General features: G+C 51.6%; 2 protein-coding genes and 1 gene segment (V, D, J or C); all 3 read left to right on the top strand.

The window, feature by feature from the left end:
* The first annotated feature begins 655 nt into the window (after positions 1-655).
* On the top strand, positions 656-19,193 carry LOC107321468 (Ig lambda chain C region). 2 transcript variants are annotated; one of them, XM_085556043.1, is made up of 5 exons: positions 15,230-15,384; positions 15,482-15,769; positions 16,125-16,136; positions 16,970-17,005; positions 18,675-19,193. In XM_085556043.1, the coding sequence occupies exons 1-5, from the start codon at positions 15,339-15,341 to the stop codon at positions 18,986-18,988; spliced, it is 696 nt and encodes a 231-aa protein (XP_085412169.1). In that variant the 5' UTR covers positions 15,230-15,338; the 3' UTR covers positions 18,989-19,193. The 2 variants fall into 2 exon arrangements, with proteins under 2 accessions (XP_085412168.1, XP_085412169.1); XM_085556042.1 differs by lacking the exons at positions 15,230-15,384; positions 15,482-15,769; positions 16,125-16,136 and adding an exon at positions 656-917 and having other exon boundaries at positions 16,973-17,005.
* LOC146759663 (uncharacterized) lies at positions 3,524-5,005 on the top strand (the record flags this gene model as incomplete). The annotated part of the gene is given in 3 exon segments (XM_085509323.1): positions 3,524-3,806; positions 3,809-3,935; positions 3,937-5,005. Coding segments are annotated over 3 exon segments (693 nt in total), but the record flags the coding sequence as incomplete, so codon positions are not given.
* Positions 8,885-11,034, top strand: LOC146759662 (immunoglobulin lambda variable 3-10-like; the record flags this gene model as incomplete). The annotated part of the segment is given in 2 exon segments: positions 8,885-9,241; positions 9,644-11,034. Coding segments are annotated over 2 exon segments (609 nt in total), but the record flags the coding sequence as incomplete, so codon positions are not given.
* Positions 19,194-22,319: the final 3,126 nt, after the last annotated feature.

Below are 22,319 nucleotides of genomic sequence, written 5' to 3'. Positions count from 1 at the left end.
GGATGTGGAACCGGAGAATCGTGAAGGGATGTTCGAGGGTCTCTTGTTGCTGCTATAGATCACAGTGACAGGGGCACTGCCAGGTGACTTCTGCTGGTACCAGCCATAATAATAACTTCCAACATAGCTGCTACCCCCAGAGCAGGTGATTGTGACAGTTTCTCATGGGTTTGCTGACACTGAGGCTGGCTGAGTCAGTGCTGCCTGCGCCATGGAACTGGGAGAGCAGATAAAAGGGAGCTCAGTGTGTGACACAGCCCTTAGCACACAGCAGAGGGACTAAGCCCCAGCACTTGCTGAGCTCCATTTTCTCCAGGTTCCCTGGTGCAGGCAGTGCTGACTCCCAGCTGACACCTGGGAGAAACAGTCAGGATCACCTGCTCTGGGGGTAGTGGCTGTCTATGGCAGTTACTGTTAAGGCAACACCTGAAGAAGTTGTGTGGCAGTGCTCCTTTCTGTGTGATCTACCTGAATGCCAACAGACCCTTGAACATCCCTTTATGATTCTCTGGTTCTAACTCTGGCTCCATGTCCACGTTAACCAACACTGGGGTCCAAGCCGAGGACAAAGCTGTCTATTACTGTGGGAATGAAGACAGCAGCGGTACTGGTGCCACAGTGACACAGAGCAATGGAGGTGTGATACACAAATCTCCTGTCATTGCAGGGAATGGTTGGCACTGGCACCCACATCTGCTCCTGGATTAACAACTACTATGGCTGGTACCAGCAGAAGTCACCTGGCAGTGCCCCTGTCACTGTGATCTACCGGGACAGCAGCAGACCCTCAAACATCCCTTCACGATTCTCCGGTTCTGCATCCGGCTCCACTGCCACATTAACCATCACTGGGGTCCAAGCCGAGGACGAGGCTGACTATTACTGTGGGAGCTGGGACAGCAGCACTGATGCTGGTAGTGACAGGGGGAGATGTGAAACTGGGGTACAGCCCTAAATTTGGAAATGATGTTTTCTGCCTTTCTCCCTCAGGAACATGCTGGGCTGTGTCACTCAGGTAAGTTTCTTTCTGTATGGCCATGGCTTTGAACATCTTTCCTGTTCTACCTCAATGTATGGGAGGTTACTCTCTCAGTTACTCTGGAGAAACCATAATCTATTCCAGAGATAGCAGTGGCTATGGTTGTGGCTGGTACCTCGGTCAGTGCCTCTGTCACTATGTGGTATAGCAACAGGAAGAGAACCTCAGGCATCACTCCATGATTCTGTTTCTGTATCTGGCTTCAAGAGAATGTTGCCATTACTAAGGATGAGGCTGTCTAACGCGTGAGCTACCACAGAAGTGATGTTGGAACAGTGACATAGGAAACTGCAGCTGTGATGTCTACTTCTGCAGTGCCCTGGGACATGAAAGTGTGAACATTCAAAGTCATAACCGCAGGGAGGGAATAGGATCATGCCAACAGCCACCACTCTGCATGGCTGAAATGCAGAACCTCGGCAAATCAGTGAGTGGGGCTAGACACAGTGCATGCCAACCCTTTGTGGGGACAGCTGTAGTAAATGGAGTTCAGACATAGTGAAGTGGAGTTGAACCAGTTGGCAGGCTGTCACCAGAGGCATTCCCCAGGGCTCCCCTTTTTTTAAATGTGAAATTACAAACAATACTGCTAGGTAATCTCTGTATTGATCTGCTTGAGAGTAGGAAGGCCTTGTAGACAGATCTGGATAGGCAAAATTGATGGGCTGTGACAAACATATTGACATTCAGGCAGGATAAGTGCCAGGGCCTGCACTTAGGTCATAATAACCCAAGGCAGCAGTGTAGGCTGAAGAGATGGTTCATTGAAGAGTCTTGCCTGAACAGGCTGATGGTTCAGTTTTGTGAACATGAAGATATCTTCCAACAGGAACGTGTGGAGGACAGGGCCAAGGTGCTTTGGCCCCAGAATCACCTGCAACAAAAAATACAGCAGGGAAGGCATGAACAACCATGGCCATACAGAGGGGACAAGCATCTGCTTTAGCCCCATTAGTCTAGCCAACCAAAAGAGAACTCCCATATTACTGTGTCACTGTAGAAGCAGGAATGCTGCTGTCCTTGCTCCCATAGTAATAGACAGCCACATCCTCAGCTTGGACCCCAGTGATGGTTAATGTGGCTGTAGAGCTGGAGAATAGTGAAGGGATGACTGAGAGTGTTAGCATAGATCACAGTGACAGGGGCACTGCCAGGTGACTTCTGCTGGTACCAGCCATAAGCATTGTCAATCCCAGAGCAGGTGATCTTGACAGTTACCCCTGGGTTTTCTGGCACTGACTCTGGCTGAGTCAGTGCTGCCTGCACCAGGGAACCTGGAGAGGAAGAGAGAGGGGAGAAAATGGAGTTCAGTGAGTGCCACACATGTAACACCCAGTGCCAGAAGATGGCACTGATCACCAAGGCACTGAGACCACGCATGTCAAAGTGGTTCTTTTTCCTCTCCCATTTCTTCTTAGAGTGTCTCTAGGGCCTCCCCCCTTCCTACTCTTCTCCATCACTGAGTACGCCAGGTCTCAGGGCTTTGCTGCATTTCTGTTTCTGCAGGCACTGCCCAGGGCCCTACAGTAACACCAGGGATCAGTCACCCTGGGAATAACCATGAGTATGGCTGGTTCCAGGAGAAACCTGGTAATGGTGCTGTGTCTGTGATCCATCGTGACACCAACAGACCCTTGAACATCCCTTTACAATTCTCCAGTTCCACTCCATGGTGCCGCCACCGCCACCATAACCAGCACTGCTGTCGTAGTTCCTACAGCAACAGACAGCCTTGTCCTTAGATTGGACCCCAGTGGTAGTAAATAATATGGCTGTAGAGCCAGATTTGGAACTGGAGAATTGTTAAGGGATGTTTGAGGGTCTTTCGTTGTCCCAGTAGATCACAGTGACAGGGGCACTGCCAGGTGACTTCTGCTGGTACCAGCCATAGCTGTTGCTACTCCCAGAGCAGGTGATTGTGACAGTGACCCTGGGTTTCGCTGACACTGAATCTGGCTGAGTCAGCGCTGCCTGCACCAGGGAACCTGGAGAGGGAGAAGAGAGAATATGGGTTCCATGAGTTCCAATACAGCCCTCTCAGCAAAGCAGTGGGACAGGGTCCATGCCATCGCTAGGGTCCAAAATGAGCACAAACCAATCTACTACTGTGATGGCTTGGGAAGCAGCGCTGATGTTGGTAGAATGGCACAGGGAGATGGGGAACTGAGTTACAGACATGAGATAAAAAGTGAAGCTTTCTGCACTTACTGACTTACCGGGGTTGGGGGGTAGAGGCAGATTTCTGTCCTCTCTCCATGGCCATGATTGTAAATGCCCTTCTGTGTGTACCTAGATGTATAGGAGGTTACTCCTGCACTTAGCTGCATCATACTTGCCCTTGCAAAGGCACAGCACTATATCATCCTCAACCCTGCTCCATGTTGCTGCAGTGAGCCCCATTCTCCTGCTGCTGGAGCTGCCTCTGTGCTGGGCTCTCATCCTCCAATGTACCCACAGCTGTGGCTGGGGACCCTTGTGCTCTGATGGTGGTCTTCACAGTCTCAGTGCTGCTTGGGCAGGGCTGTGCAAAGCGGGCACTTGTTGAGCCCCATTTTCTCCCCTCTCTTCTCTCCCTCTCCAGGTTGCCTGGTGCAGGCAGCACTGACTCAGCCAGACCTGGGAGAAACTGTCAGGATTGCCTGCTCTGGGGGTAGCAATGAATATGGCTGGTACCAGCAGAAGTCACCTGGAAGTGCCCCTGTCACCGTGATCCATAGCAACAACAACAGACCCTCAAACATCCCTTCACGATTCTCTGTCTTTGTATCTACACAAACACATTAACCATCACTGGGGTCCAAGCAGAGGACGAGGCTGTCTATTTCTGTGGTGGCTACGACAGCAGCAGTAATCCTGGTATCTCTCCAGGCTCCCTGGTTCAGGCAGCACTGACTCAGCCAGACTGTATCAGCAAACCTGGGAGACACTGTCACGATCACCTGCTCTGGGGGTGGCTATGCTTATGGCTGGTACCAGCAGAAGTCACCTGGCAGTGCCCCTGTCACTGTGATCTATTACAACGACAAGAGACCCTCGAACATCCCTTCACGATTCTCCGGTTCCAAATCCGGCTCCACTGGCACATTAACCATCACTGGGGTCCAAGCCGAGGATGAGGCTACCTATTTCTGTGGGAGCTTTGACAGCAGCAGTACTGGTATAACAGTGACTCAGAGGTGATACACAAACCTCCTGTCAATGCAAGGAGAAGTTAATACTCTTAGGCGCCTCTGTTCTACAGATCCCACCTCCATCTCTGCCCTGTGCTGCAGAGCCCTGGCCTTCTTGGTCCTCATGCTGCCATGCTGTACTCTCAGCCCTGCTGGCTGCCTCTATGCCATCCTACATCCACCTTTTGTGCATCCCCTTCGTGCACAAAGTCAACAGTTCCTCGCCTGTCCCAGCTCTGAGACCACCTGTTCAGTCCCTGCTGGAGGGCCACCACCACCTTAGCGATGCATCAGTATAGCACCAGTTCTCTGTGTGTCCCTGCAGCACGTTGGTGACCCTCCCTTGGACTCTCTGCCCCAACTACATCTTCAGAGCTGCAGTGTGCTGTTCGGCAGCTTCAGCTTGCCCCATTCTCATCCCAAACCCCAGAATCCAGGCTGATGCTGGGACAAGGATGAGGACATGTGCCCACCATGGGGTGCTGCATGCAAGGCAGAGGCTAATGGGCTGTATCCACAAGAGTTTACTGGGTCAGGGAGTAGAGGGATGTGTGCAGGCATGAGACCTACAGAAGAGCTGCACTGTCCCCAGCTCAGGATGCTGAAACCAGCTGGAAGGGCACAGAAGACTCAGTGCACCTGCCTGGGGCCCTGCCCTCACTGTCCTGCAGCATGGGAGGCTGTGTGTGGTGTCCTGAACACATCCCAATGAGATGCAGAGCACTGCCTCACACCCAGCCCCTGCCTGTAGCAGCTGATGCCTTTGTCTAACTTCTAGCCTCTGTGCTAAGCTCCGATCCTCCAAAATACCCACAGTGGTGGCTGAAGCACTTCCTGCTGTGATGGAGGTGGCACATCATAAGAAAAGAGCCCAGCCCAGAACAGCTCAGTACAGAGACAGCAACCAGCAGTGGGAAGATGGGGCTTGCAGTAGCATTGTGGAGCAGGGCTGGGGACAACACAGAGCTGTGCCTGTTCAGGGAATGGTTTGATGCAACTCAGAACCCAGAGTAACCTTCCATACAGCTCGGTACGCTGAGGAAGGTATTTACAAGTGTGGCCATGCAGAGACGATATAAGTCTGCCTCAGCTTCATAGACCTGCTCAGTCATAAGACAGCAAGAGTGAAAAACCTCAACTTTTAACCCACATCAATGTGCCAGTTCTTCATCTCCCAGTGATGCTATACCAGCATCAGTGCTGCTGTCTAAGCTCCCACAGTAATAGACAGCCTCATCCTCAGCTTGGACCCCACTGATGGTTAATGTGCCAGTGGAGCCAGATTTGGAGCCAGAGAATCATGAAGGGATGTTTGAGGGTCTCTCATCATCGTAGTAGATCACAGTGACAGGGACACTGCCAGGTGACTTCTGCTGGAACCAGCCATAGCCTTCACTACTTCTGAAGCAGGTGATCCTGACAGCGTCTCCTAGGTCTGCTGACACCAAGGCTGGCTGAGTCAGTGCTGCCTGCACCAGGGAACCTGCAGAGGGACAGGAAATAGGGCTCAGCGAGCACCTGACATGCACAGCCTCCTTGTTTGAGGGTGGGATGAGGCTGCTGAACACACAGACACACATGGGACAGCAGGAAACCCACATCTGCTCCAGGATTAACAACATCCGTGGCTTGTACCATGAAGATATCTGGCAGTGCCCCTGTCCCCGGGATCCACACTAACACAGGTAGACCCACAAACATTCTCTTACAATTCCTTGGGGCCCAGTCCAGGCCCACACACATGAACCATCACATTAACTTATTAACTATCACTGTGGTCCAAGCTGAGGACAACACTGTCCATTACTGCAGTGGCAATGACAGGAGTGGTGGCCTGAAGATAGCACAGACCCCCTAGGCAATAAGGTTGCTTTCTTCCCCTCCTGCTTCCTCTCAGCCCAGCTCTAGAATCTCCCTTCCTTCCTACTGCTCTCCATCACTGTGTACACCAGGTCTCAAGGCTTCACTGCATTCCTGTTTCTGCAGGCACTGCCCAGGGCCCTGCAGCAAGGCCAGGAATTGGTCACCCTGGGAATAGCCATGAGTATGAGCCAGCTTCAGTGTCAGCAAAGCCAAGAGAAATGGCCAGGATCACCTGCTCCGGGGGTAGCAGCTATTCTGGAAGTTATTATTTGTGGCTGGTTCCAGCAGAAGTCACCTGGCAGTGCCCCTGTGTAAGGTGAAAATAATGCAAAGATGGTAATAATAAAAGAAGGGTGGTGATAAATACCCAAAGGTTATCTGTAGGAAAAACTCGCCAGTACAGAAGGATTCAGTCTGGCTGGAAAACACTGAGGCAACCTCCACAGAGGAGCAATCTTAATGAGACGCTGCCTTAGTGTTGGTCAGCCCTTAAATGAGGTCTAGGAGAGGTGGAGTCAAGCTTTACCCCTTCCAGGAGCGCAGCTAAATGACTCTCACCTGTGCTCCCACAGCTGACCTGACACTTGCCTCAGCTGATTAATCAGAGGTTCAAGCTGTGATTACCAGTTTCCCATACACCCTGTCACTCTGATCTATAGCAACAACAAAAGACCCTCAAACATCCCTACATGATTCTCTGGTTCCATATCTGGCTACACAAACACATTAACCATCACTGGGGTCCAAGCAGAGGACAAGGCTGTCTATTACTGTGGTGGCTATGACAGCAGCAGTAATCCTGGTATGGTAACACAGAGAGATGTGGAAAGAAAAAAAGTATATACAGGTGTTTAAAATGGAGGCTTCCTACCCATCTGTCTCACTGCCAAGCTGGGCTGTACAGCTGAGGCAAGTTCCTGTCCCCTCTCACAGCAAGTGCTTTGCAGTGGCCTCCCTCTTCTACACTGTGGTACAGGAGGAGGTACTGGGGACAGAAGGCACTTCTCTCTGTCCCTGCAAAGTCACAGCACTGTGTCATTCTCAGACTTGCTTCCTATTACTGCTGGCAGTCCCATCGTCCAGCTTCTGGAGAGGCATGGATGTAGGTGAGATCTCTTCTCCTGCAATGATGGTGTTCCTCATCCCATGGCTGCCAGCAATGTGTGTTTGGGGCACTCTCTGAGCTCCTTCTTTTCTCCTCTCTCCCGGTTCCCTGGTTCAGGCAGCACTGACTCAGCCAGTCTGTACCAGCAAACCCGGGAGACACTGTCACAATCACCTGCTCTGGGAGTAGCAGCTATTATGGCTGGTACCAGCAGAAGTCACCTGGCAGTGCCCCTGTCACTGTGATCTATAACGACAACCAGAGACCCTCGAACATCCCTTCACGATTCTCCGGTTCCACATCCGGCTCCACTGCCACATTAACCATCACTGGGGTCCAAGCCGAGGACGAGGCTGTCTATTACTGTGGGAGCTACGAGTACAGCAGCGGTACTGGTATAACAGTGTCTCAGAGGTGATACACAAACCCTCAGACATCCTTCCACAATTGTCCAGTCCCACAGCAGGCTACACAGGCACGTAAACTGGAGTCCAAGCCAAGGACTGTGTGTGGGAGCTGGGAACGCCGCTCCAATGCTGTATGGTGACAGTGATGATTTGTTATGTCACTTCTTTTTAATAAGACTGTTTTCTGCCCATCTTCCTTTTGGTCATGTGGAACTGTGGCTGTAGCAGTTTCCTGTTCCATCTGCATGGCCATGGCCCAGAGCACAGGAGATGTCTCAGACCCTGGGATGTGCTGCTCTGCTCTGGACACCTCTCATCAGAAGTGGCCATAGCTGCTCTTCCATATGGGGCATCCACTATACCTACTAGTGCCAGCTCTCCCAGCAAGACCCCTACCAGTGCCCTCTGCTCCTTCTAACCAGAACAGTGGGTGCTGCCCACAGAGCCACTCCTCTGGACATTCTGCCCCACATTTCCCCAACACACACTGTCCATTAAGCAGCTTGGGAATGGGAGCACCACAGAAAGAAGAGACGAGACCTCAATCACAGCCATAATGGAGACATACAGAAACCTGCCATTCTTAGTTCTATACATTACATCACTGCCATGTCTCCCTGTGTCTATATACCTACAAAGCTGTTGTCATAGGCCCCACCAGGACAGGAATATGACCGGGGCTCTGCAAAGGCAACACCACAACAGCTGTGACCCAGAGGGCAGAACTGACTGCCCTCAACAGCTCTGCCCGTGCTGGGAAATGGGCAGCAACAAGGAGGAGGGGAGAAAACCCCACAGTGCTGCCACCATAACCAGTACTGCTTTCGTAGCTCCCACAGTAATAGACAGCCTCGTCCTCGGCTTGGACCCCAGTGATGGTTAATGTGGCTGTGGAGCCGGATTGGGAACCGGAGAATCGTGTAGGGATGTTCGAGGGTCTGTTGCTGCTAGCATAGATCACAGTGACAGGGGCACTGCCAGGTGACTTCTGCTGGTACCAGCCATAGCCGTAGCTACTCCCAGAGCAGGTGATCTTGGCAGTTTATCCTGGGTTCTCTCTCAACAAGGCCAGCTGTTGAGTCAGCACTGCCTGCACCAGGGAACCTGGAGAGGAAGAGGGGAGAAAAATGGGGCTCAGTCAGCATCTGACACACACAGCCCTTCTCCTTCTCATGAGAAGACCCCGAGCACGCAGGCACACACAGAAGACTCAAACACCAACTTCTACCCCATGGTTAACAGCAACTATGAGTGGTACAAGCAGAAGACTCCTGACAATGCCGCTGGCACTTTATAATAACTCCTCAATAACCCCCCTTTCCTCTTCAGTTCCCTGGTGCAGGCAGCACTAACTCAGCCAGCCTCAGTGTCAGCAAACCTGGGAGAAGCAGTCAAGATCACCTGCTCTGGGGATAGCAGCATCTATTGTTATAGCTCATACCAGCAGAAGTCACCTGGCAGTGCCCCTGTCACTGTGATCTATAACAACAACCAGAGACCCTCGAACATCCCTTCACGATTCTCCGGTTCCAAATCCGGCTCCACAGCCACATTAACCATCACTGGGGTCCAAGCCGAGGACGAGGCTACCTATTTCTGTGGTGGCTACGACGGCAGCACTAATGCTGGTAGTGACACAGGGAGGTATGGAATTGAAGTACAGCCCTGAATTAAAAATGCGCGTTCTCTGCCTTTCTCCATCAGGAACATGCTGGGCTGGGCCATTCAGGCAGGCTCCCCTGTGCACAGCCATGACTTAGAACATCTTCCTTGTTCTGCTTCATTGTATAGAACTCTCCTGATACCTGAAACACCATAAAGATCACATGCTCCAGGGGTAGCTACATTCTACATTCAGTCTGTACCACCACCTCTTGTCCTGGTGCTGGATGCTGCTGGGAAAAAAAATAATAAACCTGTCTTTGTTCTCTTTGCACCCTCCCATCAATTTGGTGAAGGAGAGGAAAGAAAATAGGGCTCAGCAAGTGCTCAACAGGAACAGCCCTCACCAGGCTGTCAGATGAGGCACCCAGTCCCACAGGGACACATGGGGTAGCAGGACACCCACATCTGTTCTATGATTGACAACAACTATGGCTGGTACCAGCAGAAGTCACCTGGCAGTGCCCCTGTCACTGTGATCTACTCTAACAGCAATAGACCCTCGAACATCCCTTCACGATTCTCCGGTTCCCAGTCTGGCTCCACAGGCACATTAACCATCACTGGGGTCCAAGCCAAGGCTGACTATTACTGTGGGAGTGCAGACAGCAGTGGTGCTGGCCCAACAGCGAGTGACACACAGCAGTGAGGAAGTGATACACAAACCTCCTGTCGGTGCAAGAAGCAGATGGCAGTCTTTGCTTTCACTGTTTGATGATGGCACAGGTCCTCACTGCAGCCCTGCAACATGAGAGGAACATGGGAGGCTGTGCAAGGTGTCCTGAGCACATCCCAGAGAGATACACAGCACTGCCTCATGCCCATCCCCTGCCTGTAGTGGCTGATGCCTTTGTCTGACTTTGCTGGAGCTGCCTCCATGCTGGGATGCTCTGTGATGAGCTCTGATCTTCCAAAGTGTCCATGGCTGCGTCTGATGCCCCTTCCACTCTGATGGTGGTTGCACATTGCAGGTACAGAGCCAAGACCAGAACATATTAGTATGGAGGCAGCTCCAGCAGCAGAAGAACAGGATACCAGCAGCAAGGAAATGATGCTGTGCCATGGTAGGAACAGGAACCAGGAGGACCATTTCCTATGCAACAAGGTATAAAAGAGGGGGTATTCAAAAACACAGCCATGCAGAGCAGACAGAAACCTGCCTCAGCCCCACAGTCCTGTTCAGCCTTAAGTCAGCAAGTGAAGAAAACCTCCTTTTTTAACTCAAGTCTGCAACTCAGTTCTGCACCTTCCTGTCTCTATACCAGCATTGGTGCTGCTATCCTAGCCACCACAGCCTCATCTTCTGACTTTAGTGACAACTGACCACAATTGGTCTTTGGGAGTCCAAGGAAATGGCTGCACTGAGCAGTGGGAGCACTGGGATGAGAGCTTCCAGTGACTGAGGGCAGGTTCTGCATGAGTGGGCTGTATTGTGGGCAGTCCAGGGTATAAGGAGTTCAAGTCCATGGCACAGACCCATTAGCATGAGGATGTGCAGCTGCTGAGATCACACTATGGCCTGTGCCCCTCTCCTGCAAGCAGTGCTGACCTACAGCTCTGGTGCACTAGGGAGACCTGCTGTGCCCAGCTGGGGCCTTTAGGCAATGGGCCCTGCCCCACTGCTGCTGGGGCTTTTTAAGACTTGCATTAAGTCACTGCAACATCTCTCCATATCACCATAACTAGGACTGCCTTCGTAGCTCCCACAGTAATAGACAGCCTCGTCCTCGGCTTGGACCCCAGTGATGGTTAATGTGGCAGTGGAGCCGGATCGGGAACCGGAGAATCGTGTAGGGATGTTCGAGGGTCTGCCACTGCTACCATAGATCACAGTGACAGGGGCACTGCCAGGTGACTTCTGCTGGAACCAGCCATAGCTGCCACTACTCCCAGAGCAGGTGATCTTGGCAGTTTATCCTGGGTTTGCTGACACTGAGGCTGGTTGAGTCAGCACTGCCTGCACCAGGGAACCTGGAGAGGAGAGAGAATGGGCTTAACAAGTGCCTGACATACTCGTACTGTAGGCATATGGGAGTATAAGAATGAATCATGACCCATGGCATAGCCCTGCCAACACAGGGATGCACAGCTATAGGAATTGCACCATGGCTGGGAGCAACCTGTTACAGTGGGAGGTGACCCTGCCCATAGCAGGGGAGTTGGAACACAGTGGTCTTAAGATCCCTTCCAACCAAATTATTCAGTAAGAGTTTATGAAGATCACCTGCTCTGGGAGTAGCTACAACTATGGCTGGTTCCAGCAGAAGTCACCTGGCAGTGCCCCTGTCACTGTGATCTATGCTAGCAATAGCAGACCCTCGAACATCCCTTCACGATTCTCTGGTTCCTACTCTGGCTCCACGGGCACATTAACCATCACTGGGGTCCAAGCCGAGGACGAGGCTGTCTATTACTGTGGGAATGCAGACAGCAGCTATGTTGGTATCACAGTGACACAGAGCAGTGGAGAATGACACATCATCTTTCATACACCTGTAAGGTTATATGGTGATGAAAAGTAAGCAATAAGAGCAGAGCAGCACAGTCCTAAGCTACAGCAAATGAGAACGAATCCAGACACAGCAGCCAAAGATGCAAAAGCAAATAAAGAAAAATTGCTTACCTTCAGAAGGCCTCAAGTGCACAAGAATCTGTAGCAAGATACCCACACCTCCACTGCCAACCCTTAAATGAGGTCTGGGAAGGGGTGTATCCTGGTTCCACCATTTCCAGTCATTCAGGTACATTGCCTGCACCTGAGCCCCCCTGGGTTGGCCCTGCCTTCCCACCAGGTGCTCAATCACTGCTTCAGGCTGTGGCTCAGCATTTCCACTACAGCATTGCAGGGAACAGTTGTCAGTCTCCGCTGTTCCTGTGCAGGTGCCCCAGGAGACTGGAAGGCACAACTGACAGTGAGGGCTCCCACTTCTGTCCATGGTTAACAGACATTATGTTTATGATTTACAGCAGCATAAACCTTGCAGTGGCATTGTTGCTGCGATGCTGCTGTCCCAGCCACCACAGTAATAGACAGCCTCATCTTCAGCTTGGACCCCAGTGATGGTTAATGTGCCAGTGGAGCCGGATTTGGAACCGGAGAATCGTGAAGGGATGTTCGAGGGTCTGCTGCTGCTATCATAGATCACAGTGACAGGGGCACTGCCATCAGTGACAGCCCCAGTCGTTGCTGTAACCCCCAGAGCAGGTGATCTTGACAGACCCTCCCAGGTTTGCTGGCACTGAGGCGTGCTGAGTCAGCGCTGCCTGCACCAGGGAACCTGGAGAGGGAGAGGAGAGAGGGGAGGAAATGGAGCTCAGCAATTACCCAACACACACAGCCCTTCCCAGGCTGTGGGATGAGGCCCTGTGCCCACAGTCACATGTGGAATATCAAGACACTCACATCTATGATAATCTCAATCTGATTATCAACAACTATGGCTGGTTGTTATATTGTAGCATGTCACATTGCAGTGCCTGTGTCAATGTGATCTATTATGATGATGAGAGACCCTCAAACATCCCTTCACGATTCTCCGGTTCCAAATCCAGCTCCACAAACACATTAACCATCACTGGGGTCCAAGCTGAAGACGAGGCTGTCTATTACTGTGGGAATGAAGACAGCAGTGGTACTGGTGCCATAGTGACACAGAGCAATGGAGAAGGATACACGGACCTGAAATCTCAGGGAGCAGCTGGCAGCCTCTGCTGTGCCATTATTCTGGTGACATGAGTCCCAGGCATGACCCAGCACTGTGGCTATGCCAGGTGCCCTGCTCTGCCCTCCTGTAGAGCCTCAGGACTGTGCCCCCCACTCAGGGAGGGGAAGGTCCCAGCAGCCCTGTCCCTGCCCTGCGATACACACAGCCCCAGGCCCCCATCTTGCTCACCCATCTTGCCTCCCTGTGTTGCTGTTGCAGGATTGCTTCTGCTTCATGCTGGTTTCTCCCTCCTGGAGGTGGCCAAAAGCCAGACTCTGGGCAACCCTGATTCATAAATACCCAGCAGCCCTTAAGTAGGGCAGACATGGGACATGCCCTGGCACCGGGGGCATGTGCAAGTGCTCGGAAAGACCTGCAGGCATAGGTAGCAGTGGGGGCTTCTGGCTTGAGCAGCACCTGCCTGGGGTAAGGGCAGTACCCTGTGCATGAACAGTGCTGCAGGGCTCAGCTCAGCTCCTCTGACCCTGGCATCAACAGAGACCTGCCTGGCTCTGTGATCACATTAACCTTCACAGGGGCCCAAGGCAAGGCTGTTTATTACTGCTCTGGCAAAGAAAGAAGCACTGGCCATGGTCATAGTGAATTCCAGCGACAGGGAAGTGAGAGCCCAAGCTGCTGAGTTAACAGGGCTCCTCAGGTGCCTGCTGCTGCAGCTTGGAAATGGTCAAAGAGAAGCTATTGTACCTGTGTGGAACATCAGGCTGTGCTGCCTGTGAACCTGTTCTAGCACATCTCCTCTGTGCCGCTCACAGGGATACTGCTCCTGAGACCCCTGCCCCATCAGCCTCTGTGTGGGACACAGTGTTGGGCTCAAGGGCTCTGCTGTGCAGGGAGATAGCGACCTGGGGGGGAGGGAAGTCATTGAGATTGGGCTGACACCAGGGACGTGAGCCCAGGCCAAGAGATCAGCAGAGCAAGGAGGAAGAAATGCAGGTGTTAGGGATGGGGAAAGCCCCATATGGCTGGAGCTGGTGGAGCCACTGGACATCTCTACCTCCCATTCTGCTCCATGCTGGGGCAGATGCTGCAGGCTGACCAGGGCCTGCTCAGGCAGGTTGTGAAGGTCACCAGGGATGGAGACTTCACAGCTATCTGGGACACGTGTTCCAACGTTTGATCAGCCTTGCAGCAAAAGAGTGTTTTGCTCTATTGAACAGCATTCAACAAATACAATCAGTGGGCTGGAACATCTCTCCTACGAAGAAAGGCTGCGAGAGCTAGGTCTGAAGAAGAGAAGGCTCTGGGGCAACCTCCCTGTGGCCTTTTAGTGCTTAAAGGGGGCTCATGAGAATGATGGAGGGAGACTTTGTACAAGGACCTGTAGCGATATGACAATAAGAAATGGTTTAAAATGGAAAGAATATAGACCTAGGTTAGCTATAAAGAAGAAATTCTTCACTCAGAGGTAATGAAGCACTGTAACAGGTTGCCTGGAGAAGTATTGGATGCTTCCTTCCTGTCTGGGCCCAAGACTAGGCTGGATGGGCTCTGGGCAGCCTGTTTTGGTGGGAGGTGTCCATGCCTGTGGCATGGCTTGGAACTGAGTGGGCTTTGAGGTCCCTCTCAGTGCAAACCGTTCTATGTTCCTGTGGTGCCCTGTATTTCAGCCTTTGCCTGTTGACAGTGGTGCCACCGTTGGATAACTCTACTCAGCTCTGTTTCATTCCTGCCCCAAAGCAGTAATCCCATGGATAAGTGATGCTCTGAGGCCTTCACCACCCTCAGGGCTCCTGCTGACCCTGGCGGCCTCCTTTGCAGCACAAGCCCTTTGTTGGCTGTTCTGCTGCTGAGGGTCCTGCCAGACCACAGGGCCTTTTCTGCCCAGGCAATGCAACCTGCTAAACCCCAGCCTGCCCAGGGCACAGCCCCAATGTCTGAGGGGTGAAACGGGGCAGGGTCAGCACTGCAGGCAGCACTGCTCCAGAAACACTTCGATGTTGTACTGAGGGATGTGGTTTAGTGGAAAATAAGTGTAAGGTTGGACTAGAGGATCTTAGAGGTCTGTTCCAACCTTGGTGATTCTGTGATTCTATGAAGGGAGCCATGGCCTGCTCCCACCATGCCCTGCCGGTCTGTGTCTCCCCAGCACTTTGGTACCACAGCAGCTGGGCCCGCTCTGGGACCAGTGTGAGCCAGGGTGCTGCCACGTGTCCCCGCTGCAACGCCTGGCCAACCCCGCTGTGCCACAGTGCAAGGGTCGGGCCAGGAGTGGGCAGGGAGGTGTGGGGAGAGGAGCAGGACGTGGCTGGGAGCGCAGGGAGTGATTTGCATGGGAGGCGTGCTGCAGGAGGACGTGGGTATAAAAGGGCATCAAGGTCCACGGCGCAGCTCCATCGGCGAGGGGACACACCGCTGCTGGATTGCGCCATGGCCTGGGCTCCTCTCCTGCTGGCGGTGCTCGCCCACACCTCAGGTACTCGTTGCGCTCGGTCGGGGGCTTTGAGCACGGGGGTCTGTGCGTGTCGGGCAATCGCTGAGCGCCGTTTTCTCCCCTCTCTCTCCCTCTCCAGGTTCCCTGGTGCAGGCAGCGCTGACTCAAACGCCGTCCGAGTTGACAAAGACCCCCGGAGAGACCGTCACGATCACCTGCTCTGGGAGTAGCTACAGCTATGGCTGGTACCAGCAGAAGTCACCTGGCAGTGCCCCTGTCACTGTGATCTATTGGAACAACAACAGACCCTCGAACATCCCTACACGATTCTCCGGTTCCCGATCCGGCTCCACAGCCACATTAACCATCACTGGGGTCCAAGCCGAGGATGAGGCTGTCTATTACTGTGGGAGCTACGACAGCAGCAGTACTGCTGCACAGTGACACAAAGCAATGCGGAAATGATACAAAAACCTCCTGTCACTGCAAGGAGCAGCTGGTGGTTTTTATTCTTACAAGTTCCACCTTCATTCATGCCCTGTGCTGCATGGCCCAGGTCCTCCTTCACTCTCAGGCTGCACCCCAGGTCCAGCTGTCTGCCTCCCTACCATCCTGCATCCACCATTTGTAATGTCCTCTGCATGCACCAGGCCAGCAGCTCCTCATCTGCTCCTGCTCCCACTGAGACCTCCTGCCCAGTCCCTGCTGGAGGGCCACCACCACTCAACTGGTACATCGGCACAGCTCCTGTTCTCTTACATGCATCGCTCTGAGGTAAAGAGCTGGACTTCGAAGCCCCCTTCATTTACTCCCCTAAAATGAAACTGAAACCCCATAAAAGTCTCAGAAATACAAAGAAACCGTTCATCCGTAGTATATGGCATCAGCTTCAGCTACGTACTTTGCATAGGCTGTTTCAATGAGTTTGTGTCACTTGCACCAGCCACTTGCACCTAAGCCTTCCCAGAGGCAAACCAAACCTTTGAAACAGAAAGTACTTCCAACCACAAAATCTTTGATGCATCATTCATTTTCTAGTGACTCAGGAGATTCACCAGCCCTGCCTCTTCCTATAACCGTTTGAACAAACCACGGCATTTGCATATTTGTGGGTTCATTTTTAAGCCAGTGCCTTGGCTCTGGCAGCTCTTGTTGGGCATCTACATCCTCTTCACGTTTTCTTTTCCTCTCCTGAGGAGGATGTGGGCAGCAGAGACCAACAGGATAAAGCTGGGCCCAACTGGAACTGGAAGAACAATGTCAACGAGAGTAAGGCCATCAAAACAGACAGGCCTGAATTGGAGGGGCTGCACTAAAACTGTCCTGGGGAGCTGGAGGCAGTAGTGCATGGCACCAGGATCCCCTGGGGCATTTCTTGCCTGCAGGGCCTTGGTGCTCCACGTGGCTGACAAAGGGGCACGCCTGCTGTACCGGCCCCTGGAACCACCATCCTGTTGTGTCCATTCCATCACTGTCATCCGTTGTGTCCAGATCATCATCTCCCTTCTGCTTTGTCAACCAGGACACTTCCAGCCCATCACTTCCGACCCATCCCCTCATCCTGGCACCTCCACAGGACCCCTGCCATGAAGTGGGAGGTTTTTGCATTGCTCTGTATCACTGTGTGGTATATTCGGGTCCGGGACCATGTTGAACGTCCTAGGTGAGTCGCTGTCCTCGTCTCGGTCTTTCTTCCCCCATTTTGAAATTGTGATATTTTGTTGATTTTTGGTGATTTGGGGGTTTTTCTTGGACTTGGCGTCAGGCTGGGGTCTGCCTCCAGCGCAGGGACGGGCACTTGGCTCGGCAGCCTGGGCTCAGTCTTGTCCCTGCCGACCTGGAGGGCTCCAGCGTGCGCCATGGAGGACTTGGGGTTATTTTGTCAATGGAAAGATCTTAAAATTAGACTAGAAAATGTTCCTGAGGTCTGTCTCTGTCACACGAAGTTAGAAATTGTGTTTGGGTCGATAAGAAGGAAGATTTTGTCTTTGTCAAGAAATGAGTTGGGAGTTGTTAGTCCTCCCCTCTTAGTCCTAAGGACTAAGAACTTTGTCCCCAGTCTGATCTCTCACTGGGGACCCTGTTGGCTCCAGTGCCATGAGGAGACCAAGTAACACTGAGACAGTGACCTTGGGGGCTGAAATTCAGTTCTTCAGAGGTTTAAAGCACACTGTCCAGGTAAGTGCTGTTAAAAAATGAAGGTTATTCTGCTGAAAAAGCTGACAGGAGCATTTTGTAATATTTTGGTTTTTTTATATTATTTTATATATTTATATATAAAAATTGTATAATATATATATATAGATATAATTATATATATATTTAATATATATATCATATAAATATATAAATATATATAAATATATAAATATATATAAATATATGTTATATATTAAATATATAATATTTATATAATATATATAAATATATATATTATATATATATATATTATATATATAAAGAGAGAGAAAAATACATATTTTTTTGCTTTTTAGGAGAAATTGGCCAAAAAACCCAATCTGAACCAAATTATTTAGGGCATAAGTCCAAAAAAATGATGTATTTCAACAAATCCCCGGTGGAAAATCTTTAATGGGGCAGTTCTCCCCCATTTTCTGTTGTAGGTATAAATGAAAATAGAAATGTGTGTATAGACAAAGATTTGGCTGTTTGATAAGCAGTCTGAGTAAATCTTACCTTCCTCACAGCAGTTTTTAATTGTACTGTTTGTGAGACAAGTCCGAAGATGTCTTGAGGCAGAAATAGCCAGAAAATTGAGTGCTTTTTCTTTGAAATTTTAATTAAAATAAAAAAATATATAGCCTTGCAGCACAGAAGAAAAGGGATCATGGCCGCTAACCAGCGTTCTAAAGCTCTGGATCAGGTTCACCCAAATACATATGAAATTTAGTGTGTGGATATATAAAAAAATGTATATATGTATATATGTATACAAAAGGAATTGCTTATCTATTTTAAAAATGTATATATATTACAAAGACTTCTTATAGATATGTACATGAGATCTAACACGTGTATGTATATATGCAGTCTGCTGTATGCTTTATATAATTTGTATAGATATAACATGTATTATATATACAGATTATATATCTATAATGTATTTTATCTGTAGAAAGAACTACAGCATAAAATGTGTATATATATAAATACACATATATACACACACACACATATATATACATACATGTATAACATCCATGATATGGATGGGTGGATGTGTTTTGTATTACAGATGTACATGTGTATATGCACATACACACACACGTGTATCCATACATACACGTGGCCACTCTGTTTCTCTCTTGCAGGCCAGCCCAAGGTGTCCCCCACCGTCAACCTCTTCCCACCATCAAAGGATGAGCTGCAGCAGAGCAAGGCCACCCTGGTGTGCCTAATGAACGACTTCTACCCCAGGAAAGTGGACGTGCAGTGGTTGGTTGATGGAACCACCTACAAAGGCGAGACCACAGAACCTCAGCGGCAGAGCAACAACCAGTACATGGCCAGCAGCTACCTGTCTCTGTCTGAGAGCGAGTGGTCAAGACATGAGAACTACGTCTGCAAGGTCACACACGATGGCAACACTGTCACGAAGACCCTGAAGAGATCCGAGTGCTCTTAGACCCGCTGGGGGTGCGATGTGAGGACGGTGGTTCCTCACCATCCCTGCTCCTCTGGGCAACTGCCGGTGGCAGCAGCCCCAACTTCCCCCTCAGATATCCCCCACCATGCCCCCACCACCCACCTCTGCCTGTCGCCTCCTCTTGCCCCCACCCCTCCAGATGTCACATTAATAAACATGACACTGAACTAGTGCTGACTCTGCATCCACGTCTCTGTGTCCTTTTGCGTGCTGTCTGCATCTCACTGAGTGGGATTGGCCCCACTATGGGGGAGGGCTGGGGGGCACATACACACATACTGGTAATGTTGGGGGGGTCCATGGCTCAGCACTGGGGATACTGGTGTGTACCCTGACTCCACAAACACCTAAGACAGGGTGCTTCGGGGCAGTCTAAGGTCTGTGCTGGCACTGAGCACATGGCTGTGTCCGTGCTGTCCTCATCTCCCACCCACTACAGTCTGTGTGCCAGGTCCCTTGCAGGGATTTGCTTGATGTTGGGGACATGGGCATTTCTGGCTTTGTTGCTTTGAGTTCAGACACCCTGCTGTCCCCTGGCTGGGATGTCAGTGTGAATACTCCCTTGTGCCCTGTGCCTGCAGCAGACAGACCCTCCACACACCACATGCCTTGAGTGCACCCCATCCCTGTCCCAGTCCTGGTCCCTGCTCCCCAGGGAGATTTTGCAGTGACCCCTGTAGGGCAGCTCTGAGCCCAGCCCCCAGCAGCCAGCAAGCAGAACAAAGCACTGCTGTGCACAGCTTGTCTGCTGTGTGTCCCCCTTGCTGAGGAGGATCCGTCTTCGCTGAGTCCATCTGTCTTGTCCCCCTCAACCTCCACTGATGCTGCCCACCTCAACACATCTACCCATCTATTCCATCTACACTGATATCTCCATTCATCCCACCCACCCAAACACGTCCATCCATCACATCCATCACCGACACCTCCATCCAATCTGCACACTCCAACACCTTCCAACCATCCCACCTACACCACCACGCTGACCTTCTACAGCCGCTCCAACACAGCCATCCATTCTATCCACACCAGTGTCCATCCCATCTGCCCACCCTATGTCTCCATCCATCTGCTGGTGGGGTGCAGGACATAGGGCCAGCTCTGCTGTCAGGACAGAGGTTTTTGCATGGCCCCATGCCGTGCTGTTGCAGGAGGGATGCACTGAAACCTTGGCTGGCCTCTTTTTCCACAGTAGAGTTGTGATGATTTTGTAGTTTGGGGAACTTTTCTCCAGTTCAGAGAGGGGCTGGGACCCCTCAGCTCCATGGACAGGCAATATTGACACTGGGGGCAGTATCTGATGGGTGGAATCAGGCTGAATTTCATTTTCTCCCCCCAAAAACAAACTCTGGTTTTGCAGTTGAATGTGAATTTTTGCTTTCTGCTGTATGAGTTGTTCTTTCCCCCTGGATTTAGACATGGAATTAGCAGTCTTCATTCTCCCTGTGCCACGTGCAGACGCTCTGCCACACAGGGCTGTGCTGTCCTCGTGCCCCTGTGCCCAAATCGCTGCCCTCTGCCCATGCCTGCCAAGCTGAGCCCTGCAGGCTGCCGTGCTGGATTGACATGAGCCCTGAGATTGGTACAGAAATGGTGACTTTGGGGTTTTTCCTGCACTTGGGAAGCAGAAGGTTCAATGCTCAGTGATGGATTTACCAAACCGTGCCCTGAGGCAGCTGCTCATGCTGGATAAAGTTACCAGAGCGCAGGGAACCAGGGATTTCTCATGGGCCCCACTTTGAAAGCTGCAGGCTGCAAGCGAGGCTCTGCCTTCACGCTTCACACCCATGAGGATAACCTCACTCATTATTGATTAAAAGATTTTTGCTAAACCATTTCCAGAAGCAACAACCCACTGAGGAGAGGGTGCTGAATTATACATCACAGCACCACGGCCTGGCCCTCGTGGCAGGGCTGCATGGCACCCACAGTGACACTCAGTGGGACAACAGGACTTGGGCAGCCGGGTCTGGTGGTGGGGACACAGCTGAGCCCAGGATGAGCCCCTGGACAGTGCTTGGCTTTGCTAATGAGCAGCAGAAGCAGATAGAAAGCAGCCCCGGGGCTACACACCCAGCTGCAGCTCTCGCTCTGTCGTGTCCTTTGGTGAAATTTTAAACAGTCGCCTTTTTTTTTTTCCCCTTTTCTGCCATTAATTTCAGGCCAAGAGAGACCTAATTTAGTAAATGAGATTCGTCAGGATGGCTTTAATTAGCTGCAGATGGAGGCAGGCAGCGCTATCGTGGGGCCTGGATTGCACAGGGGGCTGTGCACCCTCACTGCCACAATACACCTGGGCTGGGTCCTCTCTACACTTGTGCCTCAGACCAGAGGGGTTGTTCTCTGTTCCCTACACATCGCTCCCAGTCTTGCAGCCATTGAGCCCCACCATCCCACCAGCACACAGGGCTCAGCCTGGTGACGTGGCAGCAGCAGAGCAGGCCGCATGGTACAGCTCCATCAGCACAGCTGGGGCCACACAGAGAGCTAAGTTACTGTGGGCTGCAGGCTGAAACCTGAAAGCAAGAGCTGGGGGCTCAGAATAGCCCCAGGAGCAGGCAGGGCTTGGGGTGAGGGCAAGCACCAGGCCCAGGCCACTCGGCCCTTCCAGGAAGGCACAGCGCTGTCAGGGCGCAGCACTCAGCCCCACCGTGCAGCTGTGCAGCAGGGACATCCCCGACCTAAATTTACTCCTCGGTCTCCAATCAGAAACTGAAGCTGGGGCCCACGCTGGTCAAAAAAAGGAAACGAAACAGTCTCCAGAAAGCGCTGACGTGTGAAGCAGAGCGAGTGCCGCGCAAACCAGCCGCCATGCCATGCCTCAGGTTGGGGCCAGGATGAGCTTTGCTGCTGCTTGGGCAGTAACTGGCCCCACACCGCTCCACTGCTCCATCTGTGTCTTTATCCCCATGTGCCACCCCAAACCCTAAGTTAATCCCATGCTTCCTGCCTGCTTCCAGCATCCACGGCAGCCTGGAGATGCCCAAAATACAGAGCAGGTTTCCTTGAACCTGGGAGATGAAATGGAGTTCTGGGTGTCCCCCTGCAGCAGAGCCCCAGCTGTAGGAAGCGCAGAGCCATCGTGTGCAATTAAAGAGGAATTAAATGAAATCAATAAATGTTTTAGGCGGGCTCAGCTGCCAGCACCACCTGACCGAAACAGCCCGCCTGCAAAGAGCATTTGCATGGCTGTGGCAAAACAGCAACTGCCTGTTGTGCAGCTGGGATGGTGTTATCTGGAAATGCACACAGCCCGTGAGGGGTAAACAGCTCCAAACAGAGACCCTGAACCAGTCAACAGGTTGTAAAC

This window comes from Coturnix japonica, chromosome 9 (assembly GCF_054131305.1).
Source record: "Coturnix japonica strain WE chromosome 9, WE-NBRP24, whole genome shotgun sequence".
Classification (NCBI taxonomy): Eukaryota; Metazoa; Chordata; class Aves; order Galliformes; family Phasianidae; genus Coturnix; species Coturnix japonica.
Note: the sequence above shows the minus strand (reverse complement) of the source record. Positions and strands in the feature narration are given on the sequence as shown.

What these genes read in the sequence shown, in the direction of transcription:
- LOC107321468 (XM_085556043.1), top strand. Translation starts at nt 15,339, where the DNA reads ATGGCCTGGGCTCCTCTCCTGCTGGCGGTGCTCGCCCACACCTCAG. An exon ending in GGTGCTCGCCCACACCTCAG is followed by an intron (nt 15,385 to 15,481) that starts GTACTCGTTGCG and finishes CTCCCTCTCCAG; the next exon opens with GTTCCCTGGTGCAGGCAGCG. An exon ending in GACCATGTTGAACGTCCTAG is followed by an intron (nt 17,006 to 18,674) that starts GTGAGTCGCTGT and finishes TCTCTCTTGCAG; the next exon opens with GCCAGCCCAAGGTGTCCCCC.